The sequence below is a fragment of the Olea europaea genome, chromosome 17, assembly GCF_002742605.1.
Source record: "Olea europaea var. sylvestris chromosome 17, O_europaea_v1, whole genome shotgun sequence".
Taxonomy (NCBI): Eukaryota; Viridiplantae; Streptophyta; class Magnoliopsida; order Lamiales; family Oleaceae; genus Olea; species Olea europaea.
The window spans coordinates 17645730-17667665 of NC_036253.1; the positions used below are offsets into that span (position 1 = coordinate 17645730).

At 35.2% G+C, this 21936-nt stretch overlaps 2 protein-coding genes, 1 long non-coding RNA gene and 1 pseudogene across 3 annotated transcripts; 2 read left to right on the forward strand and 2 right to left on the reverse strand.

Annotated features, from left to right (window-relative positions):
- The first annotated feature begins 311 nt into the window (after positions 1-311).
- Positions 312-1402, forward strand: LOC111365833 (ethylene-responsive transcription factor ERF003-like). The gene is made up of 2 exons (XM_022986348.1): positions 312-468; positions 787-1402. Exons 1-2 carry the CDS (start codon positions 386-388, stop codon positions 1190-1192), a joined length of 489 nt encoding a protein of 162 aa, XP_022842116.1. The 5' UTR covers positions 312-385; the 3' UTR covers positions 1193-1402.
- Positions 1403-4146: 2744 nt separating this feature from the next.
- On the reverse strand, positions 4147-5693 carry LOC111365301. The gene is made up of 3 exons (XR_002697401.1): positions 5459-5693; positions 5268-5313; positions 4147-4579 (listed from the first exon to the last, which is right to left on the reverse strand). It is a non-coding gene; the product is annotated as an uncharacterized LOC111365301 (long non-coding RNA).
- Positions 5694-11061: 5368 nt separating this feature from the next.
- On the reverse strand, positions 11062-14746 carry LOC111365302 (acetylornithine aminotransferase, mitochondrial-like). Its single transcript, XM_022985745.1, has 3 exons — positions 14130-14746; positions 13379-13813; positions 11062-11710 (listed from the first exon to the last, which is right to left on the reverse strand). The coding sequence occupies exons 1-3, from the start codon at positions 14535-14537 to the stop codon at positions 11168-11170; spliced, it is 1386 nt and encodes a 461-aa protein (XP_022841513.1). The 5' UTR covers positions 14538-14746; the 3' UTR covers positions 11062-11167.
- Positions 14747-20361: 5615 nt separating this feature from the next.
- LOC111365678 overlaps positions 20362-21936 on the forward strand; it is a 35637-nt pseudogene continuing 34062 nt past the window's right edge.

Sequence of the window (21936 nt, forward strand, 5' to 3'; positions counted from 1 at the left end):
TACAATTTTATAGATGAATGATGACGAGACTTTATCTAAATACCTTAGCATACATGTTTTGATTTCATTTTGAATTAGTTTACGTAAAAGTTCAAATTACCACAAAAGTGACATTTATTTATTTAAATTTAATTCAACGTAGATAACCCTGCATTATCATTTTACATTTTTCTAATATTTTTCACTTTCATTGGAAAGGAAAGAAACTGAGGAATAGAAGGTCATGTGGGGCCAGAGCTGAAGGCCGCAAAGAGTGCTTACAAAAACCGTTCAACACTTTCAACTCAAATCCCCACTTCTCTGTTGCCACTCCTCTCTCACAGACACATATCACAAACACTTTCCATCTTTTGCTTCCTAAACCTTCTGCTCTGCCTCTTCCGCCATGGCTAGACCGCAGCAACGATACCGGGGCGTCCGCCAACGCCACTGGGGATCGTGGGTGTCCGAAATTCGCCATCCGTTATTGTAAATTCTCTCTTCCCAAATTATGCTTTCAATCTACATATAGTTGTCTAAATCAGTGCATTGATGTTGTAAACATTTCTTTTTAGCTTATGCTAGTGAAAATCGTGACTGAAACGATATTTCAAGGATCGAGTACTAGTATATTCTGTGTTAGGTCACCTTTGTTCCCTATGTTACGTTATATAAAGAGATCTAAGGGTCGTTTTTCACGGAGAGGTATGAGGAACAATATACTGAAAAATTTGTAACGACAAGTGGACATACGTTAATATTGAGACGGTTCCATTAAGGTTATCCCTAACATTTGTTTGTTTATAGGAAGACTAGAATATGGCTGGGGACATTCGAGACAGCAGAGGATGCAGCAAGAGCATATGACGAGGCTGCAAGGATCATGTGCGGGCCTAGAGCACGAACAAACTTTCCGTACAACCCCAACGAGCCTCAGACATCATCGGCCAAGGTTCTTTCGTCTACATTAATGGCAAAACTACAAAAATGTCACATGGCATCACTCAAAATGGCCAAGAAACAACCTATAAAGCAGAAAAATGCGGCAGAACAATCTTCGTGTACTAAAAGGGAAGATTGTATTTATAAAGAGAATGTTCCGATGGGGAGTGGACAAGAATTGAAGGCACTTGAGGATGATCATATAGAGCAGATGATTGAGGAGTTGCTTTATTATGGCTCAATTGAGCTTTGTTCTGTTATGGAAAATTAAACAATTGAATTTAGTCTCATTTTCATTTGCTTTCGGTCGAACTTTTGTCCATGTTTCCCGTGCTATAATCATGTTTGGTATGTTGAACTGACCACTCGGAATATGATTTAAGAAGAAAAATAAGCTATAGTCCCGTGAAGATGCTTGCTAGCTGCAACATGTGTGAACAGGGAATTGAGAAAATTGGGCTGAATAATGGATGTTGATTTCTGGAGGAACATTCTCATAGTTTTCTTACTACCTTTTACAACATTTGATGACAGCTGAACAAATATCTACCCTTTTTGTCATGAATTTCCTAAAAAGTGATTATCTTTTGACTGGCATTTTGTTTTTAATGGGACAATCCAACATATGTTTTCATTACAATCAAAACCCATTCAGGGACAAAAGCTACGCCAAAATCGCAAAATTTAGAGCACGCATATGACGAAATTTCAACTGCCTATTAAAGACAATTTTGTCATGCCTCTCATTGGTTTAGATAAAATTAGATTTTTAATATATTTTGATAAAAGTTGGTGAAATATGTCTGAACCTATGAAATGTGTGATTAAAATTTAATTATTGAGGTTGACTTAATTTTAATCAGTATTTTAGATTGACCAAACAAGGACTAAAAACGTGAAAGAGAACATATATATATATATATATATATATATATGTAGAGAGAGAGAAAGAGAGAGTTTAAACAATACTAACTCAGCAGATCTATTTTTTCTCGCCAACATCAGCTTGATGGAGTACCAGTCAACTTCATTTTGAAGAACAATTTTTCTAAATAATGTCTATTTCTAATGTAGCACATTACACTGTCGTACTACTACGTTATACTAAGCCCCTGTTTGATCCCCATTACGTAGAAAATTTAATGGGGGGAATAGTGTTTTTCTGAAAAATGAGTGGTTGAGAAAGAATGAAAAGTTTTCGATTTATGTGTAATATTATTTTATGGAAGATTGTGTGGTTGAAAATAGGAGAGAGAAAAATGAAATGTAATAGAATTTAATGTAATGAGGCTCAAACAAGGGCTAAGCACGAACTAAAAATAATTTTATAAAATCGCTTCTATCCTGACAAGATGTAGAGTCAACCTGGGTTATGTTTTTCTCCAATTAAAAAATAAATAAAAATCTAACATTTCATTCCATGCTTGTGCATGTGCAACAATTTCATTATTTTGTGTGTGTAGTGGAACCATGTTAGTCATTTGTCTTTGATAGGATGTTATCCAAATGGGTAAGGGTAACGCATGTTGATTCAAGCATGATTGCATGCATGCACATGGAACGATCTTTTTGTTTCTTAAAATCATATTAAAAAAATCTGATGATAAGAGAGACAAGATTACGTGGTAAAATGTCTTCCTTTGGAAACAAGTTTTGATTTGCTTTAGAAAGTGATTTATATTTTGTTTATTGACAAAGGTCCGGTGATTGTAAGAAATTAAAATCCGATATGAATAAAGTTTATGTTTAATATATAGAGAAATGATCTAATGAGCACCGATGATGTGTCATATTAATTCATTGGTGGATAACAAATTCAATTCAAATGTTGAAACTCATAAAATTTATCCACCAACGAATTAATATGACATATCATCGGTACTTAGGATAAAATAATTATTGGTGCTCATTAGATCATTTTTCTATTTATATATAATTGTAATATCAATAAAATACACATTGAAAATGTTTGATTTCGTGAAAAATCCACTCATTGTAGGTAAGGTGGATTTTTATCTTTTTTTTTTTTTTTTTTTGTTGAAGCATGTTTCAATAGTGTAGTCCCGCGAGAGTCATGAACGAGCTTGATTCAATTAAAACTAGTTTTCTAATGTTGGAAAAAATGAGTAAATGGCTCATTTTTGGCAAGATTTTTGGTGGGATCCGTTGGTCCAATTTGGAAGATCAAAGTTGATTCATCTTCTCCTCCGTGAGAACATCAAAACCATATATTTACTTGTCAAAATTGATAAATGGATGAATGAAAAATTGAAGCTCAAAGATGACCATTGGAAGATGGTTTATGTGGGAAAAATTTGTTTGTCCCACATAGGAAAAATATGAAAGTAAGAACCACTTTAAATATGGCTGCACATTGGAAGGGTGTAATCATGTGTAGTATATATGCTTTCTCCATGTGCGCGCGATTAGGTGCAAATCACGAATCGAAATTGCCTTCGGACCTTGAACTTGTGTGCGGACGCAACCCGTGTACATGAATGTCAGACCGAACGGAGCAAAAATTGTCCTGTTTGGAGTGTCCATGTTTTACAATTTTTTGCTTTCTCCAACTGACATTTGAGCTTCCTAAAACTGCCAAAACTCCCAGAAATTACAGCAACTCCAGTGTTTATTGCTATGGAATCAATAGGCAAATTTAAACTTATTTAAAATGTCATTTTTCCAGCAGTTCCAATACATACATAAACGCACACGAAAATATGAGAAAAACATTTTGCAATTTTTTTCTGTTTGCATCTCGATTTCTGTTAAACGTCGTCATTGTGGTGATATTGTTCAGATACTAGTCAGTTAGCCGAAGTAGTATCTGTGGTGCTCAGATTCTACGAATTTTACCGTTGTATCCTGAAAAACAGACGCTCGGATTAGACCTCAAACACTTACAGTGAGGGGGCGAATCTATTTTAAGGAAATTGTGTCTGCACAGGCATCAGGTTGAGAATTAATCCGTTATTTATTTATTTTGCGATTACACCTTTGCAATTTATTCTTGCAGATTTAATTATTTAGCGTTTATTCGTGTGATTCATATAATTTGCAATTTTATCATGTTATCGAACTATTTATATTTATTTTAAAAAACAAAAATCTGAAAAAAATTCTGTAATTTTGGTATGTATAAGAGCAAAATCGGTACAGTATATATCAAAAGGGTAAAGAAAATATGTACAAATACGGTTAAAAGTATATACAGTGGGCAACATATACGATAAACTGCCTGCAAATACAGTAAGCTGCATATACGATATATTGCATATATGGTATATTCAAAATCGGTATCTAAACTACGTATACGGTATGTGATAATCCAGTTTCATTAACACCACTATATTCCAACATCTAATCTAGACATGCATTAGGAATCTGACTCGATTGATTAATTCATTTTAATTCTCCAATTCTCGTTATTGATCAAAAACCAAGGAAAATTCGAATGGAAGCTAGACTAATCAACATGAAATTGTATAAAAACCCTGATTCTTATTGAAATTAATCTGCGTTGCCACATTTCTTGTTTACTGGAGACTTCAGTCTTTCCTGGACATCAACGACAATCAAAATGCCGAAAATATATCTACTTCGAAAAGTAACCGGCAACCTTCCATAAACGTTGAGTATGGTTAATTCCGTGCTCGACCTGTAAAACAGGCATCGTTAATGATGACTTCTATGTAAAACAATTAAACAAGTACTTCCAACCATGTTATTCAAGGTGTAATTGAAAATTTACGATAAGGGCGGAGTCAAGATATTAGTTCAGTGCGAGCAAACTTTTTTCAACGCCCAACGTCAAGGTTTTGGTCATGGATTTAATGAGATAAAAAAATAAAAAAATATTACGACAATACTAAAAACAACATAATTTAACCAATTCGCATTTCACAGGACAACACTATCATCAATTCACAGATTCACAATGCAGAAATGAACGTTGCTACATTACCAGTTACTGTCAAAGCCGCTTGAAGAGCTACCAAGACCTTGAAATCATAGGCAAAGTAAATGTTTGATTTAATACATCTGACTTAATCTATTTTGAATCAAGCACCAGCGTCCTAGTTTACAGCATTTAATGTCCATTGCTGAAGAAGAAAAGTAGAACTATGCTTCTCACTTTTTACCATTTCAACAAATTAAAAGCTACCAGCATGGTATCATCATAATAACCAAACAATTATTCGACCATCAACCTCCCATTCGATAATGTCATTCGCATTTCACAGGGCAAAACTATCATCAATTCACAAATTCACAATTTCATTCACAAGGCAATATATACTATTTCAAAATTCCAGTGACAGAGACTAAGAGAGTAAGCAACTCACAGTATAGGCAGTGGCGGTGCCGCTTCGAGTTCGAGCAATTGAAGAGCTACTAATTTCATACGTTAAAAACAAAAACAAAAAAGAAAAAGAAAAAAAAAACAAATATTATTACAATTTACACAAATCAAAACAACAACAAAAAAATGCTTCAAAATGGATCGTGGGAATTGGGATGGAAATCAGAGCTTCACCTTTACCAATTACCAATCAGAGCCTGGCACCTCACGGTTGAACAAACAGGGACGCACGGCACGACACAGCAACACAGATGAATTACAGAGTCACGGAGTTTGAGACTTCAGAAAAAGAAGTGACCGGCGGCGGAGTGGAGGAAGGTCAGGCGGCACACGGTGAGTCGGTGACGGGAGCAGGAGAGAATTTGAACGAAAAATTGAATAATTGAATTGGGGAATGGGTTTAGCCGTTTAGAAATGGGTCATGGGTGTATGAGTTATTGGGCTAATGGGCTACTCACTACTGGGCTTTACAGTTAACAATAAAAAAAATATTTGGGCCTTTGGGGTTGGGCCCAAAAGTTCAGTGCCGGCATATCTTCATTGGGCTCCACCCCCTACTCATACTACCAGCCGACGTTTTGAAAATCGGACCAAATTGGTCTGTCCGATCGGAAAAATCGATAATATGATGACGAATATTCGGTTCGGTTATAGGGTAAAAATTGGATGAAAAGAAATCATCGAAAAATTCGGTAAACTATCAGATTCAAACAGAAATCGTGAACTGGATGTCGGTTTAACAGTTGATTTTTGTTTCAAAAAAAGAAAAAAAGAAGGTGAAGTAGATAACAAAGCTTCCATATCCATCATCGGAGTCCCACCGTCTTTATGATGAATTCACCTTCATACTCCATTTTATTCCAAATATCCAAAATCCAAACATTTATAATATATATATATATATATATATATATACACAAATGAAAGTAGCAAAGGAAAAAGGCACTATATATACACACACGCGCGCGCACACAAAAGAATTTGTATGCATGAGAAAAGAGCAGCTACCATTGAAAATATGGAAGAAGATGGCTCTTCACCAAATTGTACCAAACGATTAAAGGAAATGGGGCAACCATAGAATAAGATGAAAATGATAGGGCTTAGATTTTAGATATGTGCTCTCTATGCATTTGAAAGTAGTGGAAATTACACAATAGCCGGCATTTAAAGATTGCCTTTCAAAATTCAGGTACAAACTTTAATTAATCATAAATTAGGTATATTATAACTAATCAACCTCAACCAATTCATCCCAATTCTATTTTCAAACCTCTCTCTCTCTCTCCCCCCTCCCGATTCTAAATGCAATGTTCGCTAAAATCCTACACCGCAAGTGCACGGGTCGCGTTCAAATAATAAAGTGGACCTTTTGAGTCCAAGTATCGTCCCACAGATACTGTACTAGTTTAAATTTAAATTATCTACTCCTTAACCGTAATAATAGAAATTTTTGATATTTTCGCTAACTAAATTATAATTTAATAACCTACTTATAAATATAAAGTATAAATTAACTAAATTAAATGCGTGATTATAACTAAATGCAAATTTTATAAAAATATGATAACGAAATGCGTACTAGGATCCCGAATCCCCTTATATCAATCCCCTGTAATCCGAATTTTATAGAATTGACAACACGATTCAATTATGAAGACCAATATTCCTAATTTGTTTAACAATCTCTCGAGTAGAATTAAACCTATTTTCACATGCGATTCGATTATATTTATATGACGGATGCGAACATATAAAAATGCATTAAAGATTTATGAATACTTAAAGATCATGTAAAGCATAGAGGTATATTTCTATTCCCTATCGGACTTTACGACAATTAACATAATGTCTAACTTATTTTTCATCTCTCGAGAGTAAAACAAGCCACAAATCTCAAACAAATATTGCGCCTATAATTGTAAAGAAAATAAAATTCATGTCAATCATTCAATAATTAAAAACGTATTTTAACGTCAAAATAAATAAAATTCAATATTAAAGGTTCATAATATAAGGTTCATCGCAAATCCTAACACAAAATAATTTAGCCGATCATAATATTGAATTTAAACAAAGAAAGGGTAAAAAATATCACCAAAAATCGACGAAACGTGATTAATATACGTATTAAAATTTCAGCCCAATTATGTCTGCAAACTGCTGTCTTTTTGCCTGTGCATCTATGATATATTATCCTCTTCAGCACCCTTTTTAATTCAACAAAACAGCACACCAATTCATCAGCTCAATTCCAGCCGTTTTCTCGCCTTGATTCCGTGTTTCTGTTGTTGGCAGCATGTATTTAATATATATATCTTCTTACTCCAACAAAACAGCCAATTGTTTGTTCTTCCCGTGCGTGAGAAAATTCCAGCAAACAGCCACCAATTGTGTGTATATATATTTAATTCCAGCCACCTTTTCTCTTTCCTATGCGTGAGATGTTTCCGGCAGTTTGCAACCCAACAATTTATTCCCAGCAGCTGCTGCCAACTTTATCAATTCAGCCGTCTCTCCTCGGCCCCCTTTTTGTGGGTGTATATCTCCCCCTTTTTCTGTAGGTTTATGTTTGTATATATATATATATATATATTACAGTTTTCCCTTGTTCTGTATACAAATTAGGAGCCCAAGTCCAATAAGTTTTGTGTACTCAATTCTTTCGTGTAATGCAAGTTAGTCATTATCTTCATTTTCTCCTCAATTTTGATCCTCCATCTTTTCTTCCGCGAGATTTTGTCCACAAACTCAATGTAATAGCCAATTGATTATTTTCTTTTCCAATTGCTTCAAAACGGGTCCATAACTAAAAACAAAAGAAAATTAACACAAGTTAGGTAAAAATTAATAATTTGACAACATAAAAACCTAATTATGTAGTCCGAATAAGTGCATAAAATGCACTTATCAGCAAACAACACCACAACTTTGCTCGGCTGACCTTGTGGCTAGGTTGACTCTAGTCAGGTATGAGAACGGCAGCAACGCGATAGTGGTGAGTCTGGTGTGGTGGATCTAGGCAGGCGTGAGGTGTGGTGTGATATGGTGAGAATAACTGGTGGTAGCGGTGTGGAGGATGATGGTGGTGGCGACGATGGCGGTAGTACATTGATGCGGCTACGTGACGACAATGTCGCGACTTTTTGGAGTCGACGCTGTGCACGAGATTGATTCCAGTCGGGTGTATGAGAACGATAGAGAGCGATAGTGATGAGCTGGTGCGGTGAATCTAGGTAGCAGTGCGGTTTGGTGAGAACGATGGGCGGTAATGGTGCACAGGCGAATGGTGGTTTGTTGACCCAGCAACCTCATCACGCGCAGTGAACTATCAATGCCGCTGCCAGCACCGCGAAACAATTGCGATCTCTATCCATCGTTGCTTGACACGACACCAATCTCCACCACAGCGATGTTGCTCGACCTAGTTTCAATGTTAGTGTGGTCGGTGGTGTCAAAGTGACTCGATTTGACCAGTGGAAGACAGATAACAAGCAGTAGTTTTGGGATGATTTTTTTGGTGGTTTGGAGATGGTGGTGCTTGTTGTGGATTAAGGCTGTCGTGGTGAATTTGTTTGGAAATTGTGGTGGTGGTTCGGAAATGGTGCTGTTGTGGTGGCGACAACAATAACAAGGTGAAGGTGGCCATGATGGCAGTTGCGATGCGATAATGTTAGTGATGGTGGTACGTGACCACTATTTGACGTATGTGATCAATCATTTAGTTATCTGTGACCAATTGTTTAATTGTAACCTAAAAATTTGATAATCTATGACTAATTAATTTGATCTCGAAATAATTTGTGACTTATAAATTTTTGATTTGTGATTTCAAAATAAATTGTGACCTACAAAATTTCTGATTTGTAGCTTCAAAATAATATGTGACCTATAAAATTTCTGATTTGTGACCTCGAAATAGTCTGTGACTAATTAATTTGATGATATGTGACTTATAACTGTGTACCTGTGATCATTAATTCTATATCTGTGATTTTATTATATTTAATTAATCAAATATATACCTGAATTTTGAATTTTCAAACTATTTACCTAATTTTTGAATTGGTGTAAATAATACACTTGATATATGAATTTTTCCCTTGAAAGTATTTTTTGGTCTATTTATTTATAATTTAAATTGTATCATAAGTTGTATTGATTAACTAATAGATTTTAGAATTAAAATATTAATAGATAATTTTAATTATATTTTTAAACTTATATATATTAATTATTTTATTATTTTAATTTCCAGGGTGATTTCGGTTCAACCGTTTAACCCTTAACCCTTTAACTTCACTAGGTCAATGGCCGGCCAGTTTTTAAAATATTGCTACCAATAAGCCTTCTAGCCAATTTTCACTTTATAACCCCTTTACTTGGTAAAAATAAAACACAAAACTCCCAACTCGATAGAGACAATTGTGGAAGAAATTTTATACAGGTTTGCCTAGAGACCCTTTGACATCTTTATATAAAAAAACCACTTAAATTTAACTTTCATCCATCATAAAAATGGATGGTTTCCTACAATAACTTACCTTTGATAAATGATAAGTTCTTATGACAGACTAATATTAACAACCGTTTAATTAACTTGATCTTTGAATTGATATGTGACCATAAATGGTTACATCCGACCCATGAAACCCCCAAAGGAGTGTAAATGCACTAAATACGTATGTTCGGGACGAGGTTAGTAAAGCTACGCTCATTTATGATCCACTGATCGAATGAAAGAAACCCCAAATGAGTGTAGAATGCACTAAATACATATGAAACTAGGCAATATTATATATATAGTCAAATTCGCTCTACATTTATTAAGTTTTCATGTTTCATTTCACAATTTTTCATACACTTCTTACTTCTTTCAAAATAAAGGGAAATGACAATGCAAACAAGAGAAAAGTAGTGGAAAGAGTGAAATAGTGAGCCATAATTTTTTTTTTCTTACCGGAAAAATCAAAATAAAGATAAAATATTACACATGAAAAAATTAAAATCAAAATAAAATATATTGTGAATTTTTATTTATTATTTATTTATTTATTTTTGGAAGAACTTGTGATTAATAAGTAGCAAAAAATGAGAAATGCTACATTACCAAGGGAAAATTTGACAGGTTCTCACAAACAGGTGGGCTCCACTTTATTAAAAAATATCCAAAAAATCATGGAACCCACCTGTTTGTGAGTAACCTATAGCAACCTTGTGAAATTTTTCCCTGGCAGTCTGGCTTTTCTCAACAAGGCAGTGGTGCGAATTTGGCATTTTCTTTTGATGTACTGATGTAGCCATGCACTTAGTACTGTCAATTTATAAGCTATTTATAAATTTAGTCAAAGTTAAATATAATTTTATTTAGACATTATGGTTATTCGTAATTTATTATTCTACATTTCATTTGACTCGTTATTATTCCCCTTTACGAATAATTTATACATTTGGCCAAATGAAAGCCGAACATTCTTCTACATTTCGTCATAAGGATAAAAAAAAGTTATATTCTAGATTAATTACGAGAATTTTTTGGCTTCTCAAGCATAGAAAAGGTTGTCCAATCATGTTATAGTGTTAGATTCTTTGACATAATATCACATAACATTATATGATTGGACTGTTTTAAACACAGTCAACTTACCTATCGAATCATCCTTTACCATCTCAAATTATGGCAAAGAATTTACTTGTCAACAAGTTCATTGAGTTAGCTATTACCAGACGGAAAATACTATTTAATATTGTCATTCAAGAACCTACAAAAACGATGATAAGCAGGGAAAATGGTTCATTAATTTTATTGAAAATAATCACTTTAGAAGCTGAAGGAGCCTCGATTCAGATGTGGAAAGGATCAAGAATCCTTGAATTTTACATTTAATTTGTGCTAACCTGATCGTCAAGGACAGGCATACAATCAATCAAGATCTCAACGGCCCGATCAATTTCCTGTATCGATATGATAAGTGGTGGCACAATTCTAACTACATTTCCTTTTCCTGCAGTCAATATAAGAAGACCTGATCGTTGGCATGCATCAACCAATGGGGCGGCAGATATATCAAGTTCTACGCCAATAATAAGTCCTGAACCTCGTACTTCTCTCATGTGTGGATTTCCTACCAACTTCTTAACTAACAGTTCTTTAAAATACCGACCTTTCTCTGAGATGCCGGCTAAAAGGGCTGGGCTAGATATTTTATCCAACACAGCAATTGCAGCACTACAAATGAGAGGGCTACCTGCGAAAGTGCTACCATGATCTCCAAAGTTTATTGCACGAGCAACCTTTTCGGTTACCAGCACAGCACCAATGGGTAGACCTCCGGCTAGAGGCTTTGCGAGAGTCATTATATCCGGGTATACTCCACAAGCTTCATGGGCCCAAAGATAACCACTTCGGCCTAAGCCACATTGTACCTATGGATAGAGGCATAAACAAGGCCAGTTCAGGAAACTATGATCAAACATATGCCAAAATTTGAACATAGGAATATAATCAAGCAAAATTTAGGGCCTGTTTGGCAAGGTTTTTGAAAAGCCAAAAGTCGAAAAAGCTGTTTTTGTACATGTTTCAATAATTTTCTTGAAGTGTTTTGTGAGGCTAAAAGTGCTTTTAGAGGCGACATAAAGCTCTTCTACAAGAAGTAGAAGCGCTGCAAAATGAGTCCTTATGGATGCTTAAATCAATGGCAATGACACGTTATGATCACTGATTTGGCCATGTTATATTTTTCGTAATCTAATTCCTGCACAAGTTTCATACAATAGAACCAAATGCATCATCTTAAAGGAAAATGGAGAATCTTCTGCCAGAAGATAGCCCAACAACAAAATAATCGTAATAAAAATAGTTTAGCAATGAAATGGACCCAAAATATGCACATCATCAATTCTCTCACCAGGTATTTCATCTGCAGTACCCAATGCATGCTGTATCGATTTGAAAAGAAAAAACACAATGTATAAACCTGAATGTTCTGATTGTTTAATATACATATATACAACCATTTATACATAACCTCATGGGGCTGAAAAAAATGCGATCAAATTCTAATGATCTTCACACAGCCTTTTAAGGATGACTGTCTATCACAAAACCATACACGATAACCAGAGATGCTATTATGAATAGAAGGAAGCATGCCACTTTTGAATAAAAAAGCGTCACTTTTGAGCTCCAAAATTCTCGTTACAATTACCAAAAGCATTCTCATAATCAGATACTGAAGTCTGTAATTACCTGGTTGATAATATATTTCTCCATGCAAACAGACAGATATCCTCAAAGTTAATGCTTAATTTAGATGTTTTATCATTGTAGTCATAAAGCAATCCAAATGCAATTTCTTACCCATCATTAAAGAATAAGCCCCTAGTACGAATTAAAATCTAGATTTTAGTTTAAGTCAACGTCAACAATAAATTTTAATCACATATTTAATGGGAGCTACAACTTTTCAATCACATTTTTCTCAACTTTTATCAGAACCTGCTAAAAATCTGATTTTAATCTCCACAAAAAAGGGGACTAACATCCAGAGGAAACTTGTCTCTACTCCTCATGTGGATTTTATCATTTGTTTTCTTTCAAGAGAAAGATATGGATTTGTAGATAACACATCTAGGTGTCCCCTTTTTAATCCACTACACCTGACAAATGAAAATTCTCTTGATTTTAACCAAGGTGTTTCATTATATGGATTTGTAGATAACACATCTAGGTGTCCCCTTTTTAATCTACTACACCTGACAAATGAAAATTCTCTTGATTTTGACCAAGGTGTTTCATTATGTTGGTTTCTGAACTAAAATTTGGATCTTGGGGCTTGCCTTCTTCAAGATTTAATGGGGTAGGGGTGGAGCCGAAAAAGAAGCAGCCCAGCATCTTTATTCTTCAGAAACCTTTGCTTGGTAGGTACTACTATCTACTCATTCGATCAACTGTTTTCAATAATTTCAACTTCTTCGTATAGAGACACCTGTTTCGTTCTCTATGCATATCAGAAGCCTTTCTCTTCATGTAAAATGTTATATACATGTTAAAATCCACAAAGAGTAATAATATTTTCCGAATTAGTAGATTACCTCATCAAAAATAAGAAGAGAACCAGTATTATCACAGGCCTTGCGCAGGGATTGTAAGAACTCCTTTGTTGCACTGTATATACCCCCTTCTCCTTGAATGGGTTCAACAAACACAGCAGCAATTTTCCCACTCTGTATCATTTCAGTAGCTGCTTGAATATTACCGTATTCTAAGAATGTAACTCCAGGCATAATGGGCTCAAAAGGTGATCTGTAATTCTCTTTGTATGTCAATGCAAGAGCACCCATGGTTCTACCATGGAAGCAATTTGTGAAAGCAATGAACTCCGTAGGTGGATACGTCTCATCTGGTTGTGAATATCTTTGATACTTCCGGGAAAACTTAATAGCTGCTTCATTTGCCTCGGTTCCAGAGTTGGAAAAAAACACACTATCAGCAAAAGAGCAAGCAACCAGACGTTTCGCAAGCTCCACCTGCAGAAACAGACATTAATCATTTTTTCTCTGCTAATTTGACAACACAAACTATATCATTTCACTTTTTCAAGACAAATTATCAGCGCGCACGTAAAAATTTGGGGGAGAAAAGTCAATTTAATACTTACTTTATCTCCTATTGATCTTGGATACAAGTATTCCACAAAAAATTATTGGAAATTAGCATAAAGTTCAAGAAATAAAAAACAAAATCCTTCAAAATTTAATCCTCTAAAAAGTAAAAAAAAAAATACAACCCGTAATCAGGTTTCCCAACCCAAAACAAAAATTAGGAAAAAGAAGAGCTTTGTACCTGTGGAACGGAGTAGTATGTATTGCTGACATGCGTGAGTACATTAGCTTGTTCTGTAACTGCCCGCACCCAATCGGGGTCCCCATGGCCGAGGGCATTGACGGCAACACCAGAAGTCAAGTCCAGATATTCTTGCCCATCAACATCGTACACTTTACAGCCCTTTCCACTGGCCAACACCACCGGCACCCTCGCATAGGTGCCCACCACAAATTTCTTCTCGTCGGCGATAACTTCTAAACTCTTCTTTGGGTTCTCATTAAGTAATGGTTTCGGATTGGAATGCACGTCCAAGTTGAGGGATGCCGTCGTCACAGAATAACTGGTGTGCCGGAGATTGATAAGGCGGTTGACGGCGGCGGAGGGAAAGAGTGGAGTTTTGAGAGAAAAAAGAGTTGAGCAACTCATTGTTTGAAGAAAAAGACGCTGTGAATTCTTAGAATAATTTGGTCAGGGAGGGTGGAAGAATTGGCGGGGGCGTCGTGATCCGAACCTATAGTTAGGGGGCTGAAACTGGAGCTGCAGTCGGCCGCAGCAGTATTTTGTCCGAAAGAAAACGCGGGGAAAGGGACACAATTGGAAAACGTGTAAGCAACTTTTCTCCCGTTGAGTCATGTACTGAAGCGTAAAAGAATGATAGATGTAGTGGCTATAAAAAAATCATTCATTTTTATGTATCACTCTAATATATCGAGCAGTAATGTGTTGTAGCGTCTCATGATGAATGTTAGTATGTTACTTTTTTAAGATATTTTTATCAACTCCGAATCATGATTTTGTGATCTATGTGATATCAAGATATATTTATCAATTCCGAATCCTGGATTATATGATTTTATTTGATTGTGCTATATGTACATAGTAATTTTTTTTTTTTTTACAAGGTATCCTATTCTAGACTAATCCTTGGGTCCGTGATCCGGCCCCTCTTCACACAGTCCGGTTAATCGCAGGATGTGCCTCCAACTGGCCAGGGTCCGAGCGCTCCCCACCTGGTCTGACAAAGTGCCAAGCAAGCCAATCCAAGTTGCACCTTGCCTTCCAAGAATAATCCTTGCCTTCCAAGTTCTCACTTGCCTTCCAAGAATAAATCCTTGCCTTCCAAACGTTCCCTTGCCTTCCAAGAGCCCCATGTTTGGAACTCACGACCTCTGCTCTGCCAGGTTTGACAGCGTCCGTCCTTTGCCAGTGGAGAAGTGCCCTGAGGGGCTAGTAATTTATATATACATAATGTGTATGGAATGTCATGACAGTTGAAATATCTGTCCCCAAATTCTAAAGACATGGATTTGAAATAAAGCATGAACTATATTTCATATGAAGCACAAGTCTACGTCAACATTTATTCATGTGATTGAGTGATTACTCCAAACTCCCCAAAACATTATGTCACACAACAAGCATCATATACTGGAAATGAAAAACCTACTTGTTCAAATTTTCACCAACCACAAAATTACTATTACTTGCAACATAACTAAAAAAGAAACAAAGTAATAAAATGGGATGTAAATCCAAAAAGAAAGGACATAAAGCTCCATGGTGTTTTCATTGGATTCTATGCACTAGCAACTATCTTTCTCTTCCTCTCCTTCCTAAAGCTCTTTGGAACAAGATCCCAATCTGTTTCGTATCCTTCGCATCGCTTTTGATTTTCATACTTGAATAGTTTACACGACCGATTTGTTCGAGCATTATTTGGGTCAAATAACTTCTCCATTTCGTGTATCTTCAGATTGATAATGAGCTCTGTGTAATTCATAATGAACACATCAAGTTGTGCCTGCATGAAAATTACTCATTACATTTCTTGTTTGTAACAATGCAAATAATATGTGCACATGCCCGACAACAAGAAACTTAACAAAAAGAGGTAAACAATAGTATTGTAGGGGATAATGCACGTCAACACATAATGAGTCCTATTTGACGCAAAGTAACAAACATCACATGGTATGAAATATAGGACAATCAAATTTATTTGCCTCTTAGAGGTTTTAACTTCCAGGGTCATCTTCTTCACATCAACCTTGGTTTGTTCATGGGAAGAAGATGGGAACCAGAAGCAGTAGCCCTACTATCTGAAGTGCTGCTTATGGAACTGAGTGACTCGTTTAGTAGGAGTCTCGAAAACTTCATTCTTGGGTTCAATAACCTCCATCGATGGCTCGCTTGTTCTTACTGGATCATGTAGTTGAAACGCGCTTTGGGATTTCCATGGAAGATGTTTGGAAACTTTGATCTTGTATTTTATGCTAATAATTTTTGTATGATGATTTGGGCACAGAAAAAACTTGAGGTGGTCTTGATGGATCCCAATGCAGAAGGGAACTTGAGATTTCTAGGCCCTTAGATCCATGTGCATATCTACAATGCTCACACTAAATTTGAAATCCAAGATTCTATGATAGATTTTTTTCAAGACATCATATAAGATTTTCAAAATATATTTCTTATAATTTTAAATTTTGCCTCCACAATTAAAAATTTTGTGAACTTTGCCTCCACAACTCTACTCTCCTGGTTTTGCCCCTGGTCTTGATCGGTATTCGGTAATGTGTATCACCGTGGATTGGGATTTTGACGAAGAATGAAGATTGTTGTGGAAAATGAATTGCTTGAAAATGTGGGTGGAACAAGAAGCTGAATATATTGTGCAGATATTAGGGATGATAGTCATGATTATTTATTTATTTATTTTTTATTTGGGGAGGGGGGTGGTAATGGATTAATTAATGTTATTAACCGAAATAGATTAATGAGAGAAGTTAGTTTTAAAAAATCGATTTTACTACTAATATTCAGTATTCGTAGGGAAAATTTTAGTCGTATGTAAAATTGAATATGATATTTTAGATAATTGTCTGGTGTAATTCCCTCTTAAAAGAATTCCTTTACAGTCAGATTACAGAAAATCAATAGATCATTCACATTATAGTAACATGAAAATCCCAATTTCACATAGTGGACGGCCACTTTTATTCTCGGTCACAATAGCAATTGGAGAAGAGACTGTGCGTAGGTGTTGAGGTCTTAGAAGATAAATGGAAGAAGCCCATAGCAAGCATTCAAGTCAAAATCTGAGCCAATGGTCAATGGCCGCACGCGAGAACAATGAGGTTTGGAATTTGGTTGTTGACACATAGACTAGGTTCAATATGACTGGCACTAGCTAGCATTGTTCTTTGAATTAATATATGCTGAGTGTTTATTGGTGTGGGTCCCAATCAAATCTTTTATCACTGATATTTTGTATTTGGAAAAATTCTAATGGAGGTCAATCAACTCACAATCTTGTGCTGTGTTGATCACCAAATTTCAATTTAGCTCACGTTGTCTTTCATTCTTTTAAAACTCTTTTTCCAATATGGTCATTTTCAATTATACATTCGCATAATAAAATATTTTATACACAAATTCAAAATTTTTTCCTATTTTTTAACCAAAGATTCTAAAAAAACTCACTATTCAAAATAATATTTTTCAAAAAATGACCACCGAACATGGCCTTATTTCATTGGGATTGAAACTTTCCACTTCAATCATGATTCATGCTTGCCTTCATCCGTGTTCGGAAGATTTGTACGGCAATTTGTCTTTGGAGATTTGCGTGGGCTTTAGTTTTAGGAATAATCTAAATGTCCAGAATAGAGATTCACATAATTGTGCCAGAATAGAGATGAAGTCGGGTCCCACACGTGTATAAAAAATTGGCAACAAAATTGCGGGCCCCACATGATTGTGTCTCTCCTGTAAGAATTTTGTAACAAGAATTCTGTAAGTCAAGCAAAGCTCTTAGTTTTATTTTGTGCCGAATCATTAGGATAGTAACAAGGAGATTTAATCGTTATAATTAAACTATAAATCTTAAATTATCTTTAATGATCGTGACTCAATTGGAAGCAACGGTTAAGCATCTTTACTTACAAAATTGAGAACTCCTGTGGAAACAACACCTGTTGTCCAATCGTAAATATTAAAATTTTAAATGAAATCAAAATTTTTATTCAAACCTGACATTTCCGCTATTCTAACTAAAGCATTAGTCAGTTATATTTTTGATAGGTTGAATTATATAAATTTGTTTCGCGCGGGTTAGTCGCTAACAATTAAAAAGGGATCAGACGATTGTGTAAGGGACAAACCTCTTGAGACAAAGTCCCAAAAAGGGACGTTTTTATTGGCGATGACTTTACAATTGGAAAGTAAAAACAGAATACCTCAAAAAAGCGCAAGTACATGAATTACTGTAAAAGAAGTGTTTTAATCTAAACTAAGAAATTGAAAGTTACATATTCTCTGTTTGAGAGTGTTTGATTCGGGGTCCTTTACTCTATGTATTTTCTTCCTTTATACTCCCTGAATAATTTCTTCGTGATCAACCGCTTAAGAAACTGTTTGATCGCTCTATAACTGCCCACTTTCCTTGTAGTGGCCAACTTGTCATAGAACTGCCTTCTCTAACTGTTGCCATTATTTTTGTCGTTCAACCATCTTCAATTGAATTCCTTGAATCGTGGAACGTGATAGGACTACCCAATAACTGCTTCATTAATTGCACTTTTGGGTAACCATAACTTATTATGTTTGCTAAGATGTTGGGCGATTTGAATGTTTGGACGAGAGCAGAGTCACAGCTCTGGGCGACTGCATGGCAATTCATTCGCTCAAATCTTGGGCGACTTGCAACCTTGGGCGATGGTATTTTCGCGTTCATGGGCTTCCTTATTTGGGCATTTATCCTGCATTGCCTGATTGGGTCTTTCTTTGGGCTATTTGATTTTGGGGATCTTCTAATTGGGATTCATTCCTTGGGCTATTCAACTTAGGCTGAACTTTTTGTGTGTCAACAAAATTATGTGATCTTTTATTTAAATAAATCTATCATATCATGTCATTTAGTTGTTACCTAAATTGATGTTTACAATTGGATAGTGTTATTTAGCATCATTTTTCAATTAAATGTGAAATTATATAATTTATTTAATTGTGTATTTCATTTAGTAATATCTAGTACTACCTCGATTGAGGTTATAATATTAGTTATATTAAATAGCATTCATCGTATTGAATAATGTTATCTAACATCAGTGGTGCATGGATATCATTACTCATGATTAAAGAAAAAAAAAAGAATAAAATTCAAATTTATATGTAAAATTGTTTTATTAAGAGAATATATTATTGAAAATGAACGATAAACATTGAGGCTCAAAGGCTGGATAAATGTTAAAGAAACGAAAAAAATTATCGCAATCAATAAATAAATAATATAAATTCACTAAAACTTGAGTGAATTATCCAAATGGTCATTGAACTTTGCAAAAAGTTTCCACGGGATCTTTGAACTTTAAAAATCACTTAATTCATCACTGAACTTTGCAAAAGATTTCCATGAAATCACTGAACTTTAAAAATTACCTCGTTCATCATTGAATTTTGCATAAGGTTTCCCAGGAGTCACTAAATTTAGTGTAGTGACCCTAAAAAATCTTTTACAAAATTTAGTGATAAATTATGTGACTTTTAAAGCTTAGTGATCCCGCGAATTTTTTTTGCAAAATTTAGTAATGAATCGGATGATTTTTAAAATTTAATGACCCTATGAAATACAAAGTTCAGTAACCATTTGAGTAATTCACTCCTAAAATTTGGATCGTGAACACCGTATAAAAACTTTTCAGTAAAAAGAAAAATCTTAAAAATAAGAAATTTAAAATCTAAATCCTTATTGTTTATTCTGTTTCCCTCCCTACTAAAAATAAATAAATAAATAAAATCAAAACCAACGACAGCGGTCGACGATAGCTCCAATGTCTATGGATATGGCCACAACCTTCTTAAGACTGGCCAAGCGCCACCCAACTCCATTTTCCACTTTCCTCATAGCATGTATAAAAACTTTTCAGTAAAAAGAAAAATCTTAAAAATAAGAAATTTAAAATCTAAATCCTTATTGTTTATTCTGTTTCCCTCCCTACTAAAAAAAAAATAAATAAATAAAATCAAAACCAACGACAGCGGTTGACGATGGCTCCAATGTCTATGGATATGGCCACAACCTTCTTAAGACTGGCCAAGCGCCACCCAACTCCATTTTCCACTTTCCTCATAGCACTATTCTGCAAAAACAAACTCAATACGAATACTTTACATGCCTGCAGGCCGCACTTGATTAATTACCACCCTTACCGCTACCAATTCATTTCATTCAAGAAGTTTCTACTCGTTAATGAATCGGAGAAAAAGATTCTTGGGTAGATATACAGTTTCTTCCGCCACCACATCTACTCCCAAGCTGAGGATTCTGATGTTCTTACTAAAATCCCTCCTGATAATAGAATCCCAGCCACTATTATCGTCGGTTTCTTAGGCTCCAGAAAGGTAATTGTTTTGTAGTGTGATAGTTGATATAATTTGTACTGTCTAGTTGACAAACTGTTGAAAATAAAGTCACAATTTTTGACCATAAAACATTACTTAACAAGTAAGGAAAATACATACATACATGCATGCAAGTGGTGGTGGTGGCAAAATTGGAGTTTTCAACTAATTATAGCCACATTTTTTTAACCAAATGGATAAGGTGTTGATTTCTTAATTGTTAAGAAAGACTTCATGCATACATACAAGGGAGGTTGAGAAATTCAAGTTTTCTTTCTCCATTTACTTGACAAGCCAAATGTGTAGAGAATTCTATCAAATGAAGGTGGTAGAACTTTAACTCTTCCAAGCAATTATGGAGGTTAAAAATCTCTAGAATTATGGGCAAGAGTTTGAGAGAAAGTGTGCCATATGGAGAGGAAAAATTAAGAGAGAAAATTGTAAGGTAGAGAGAAAATTTATTGTTTTTCTCCTAAGTTTTTTCCTACTTGTTTTCTCCTAATTACAAGAGAGATTGATTGTTGTTATCTCCTTGTATTTAGAGAGTGTGTTGTAATTCTCCTACTATAGTGAAATCCTCCTATTCTTGCCCGTGAACGTAGCCTAAATTGGGTGAACCACGTAAATACCTGTGTCCATTTTTAACTGTGTTTTTTCAATTCCATTATTTGTCAGCCAAACTCGACCCATGCATTTTCTCCCCAACAGTGGTATCAGAGCAAGGTTCTGTATAGGGTCATTGTTCAATCATAGTATTGGTGAAAAATGGCGACAAAATATGAGATTGAAAAGTTCAACAGGAACAATTTCTCATTATGAAAAATGAGAATAAAAGCAGTTTTGAGAAAAGATAACTGCTTGGCGGCAATTGGACAAAGGCCTGTGGAAATCATTGACGATACTAAGTGGAACGAGATGGATAGCAACGCAGTTGCTAATCTGTACCTTGCACTAGCCGATGGAGTATTGTCAAGTGTGGCGGAGAAAAAGACAACCAAAGAGATATGGGATACGCTAACAAAGCTGTACGAGGCCAAATCGTTACACAACAAAATCTTCTTAAAGAGAAAGCTTTACACCCTTAGGATGATGGAGTCAACTACGGTGACAAATCACATCAACACCCTCAATACTCTATTTTCACAACTCACATCAATGGAGCATAATATAGAGGCGGGTGAACGTGCTGAAGTCTTACTTCAAAGTCTACCAGATTCATATGATCAACTCATCATCAACTTGACCAACAACCTTGAAACTCTAGTCTTTGATGATGTTGCAGCTGCCGTTCTTGAAGAGGAAAGTAGGCACAAGAACAAGGAGTACAAATTGACAAGTTCGAATCAGGCAGAAGCTTTAACGATGATGAGAGGGAGATCAACAGAACGTGGCTCCAGTGGGAGTCATAATCAGAGTTGATCAA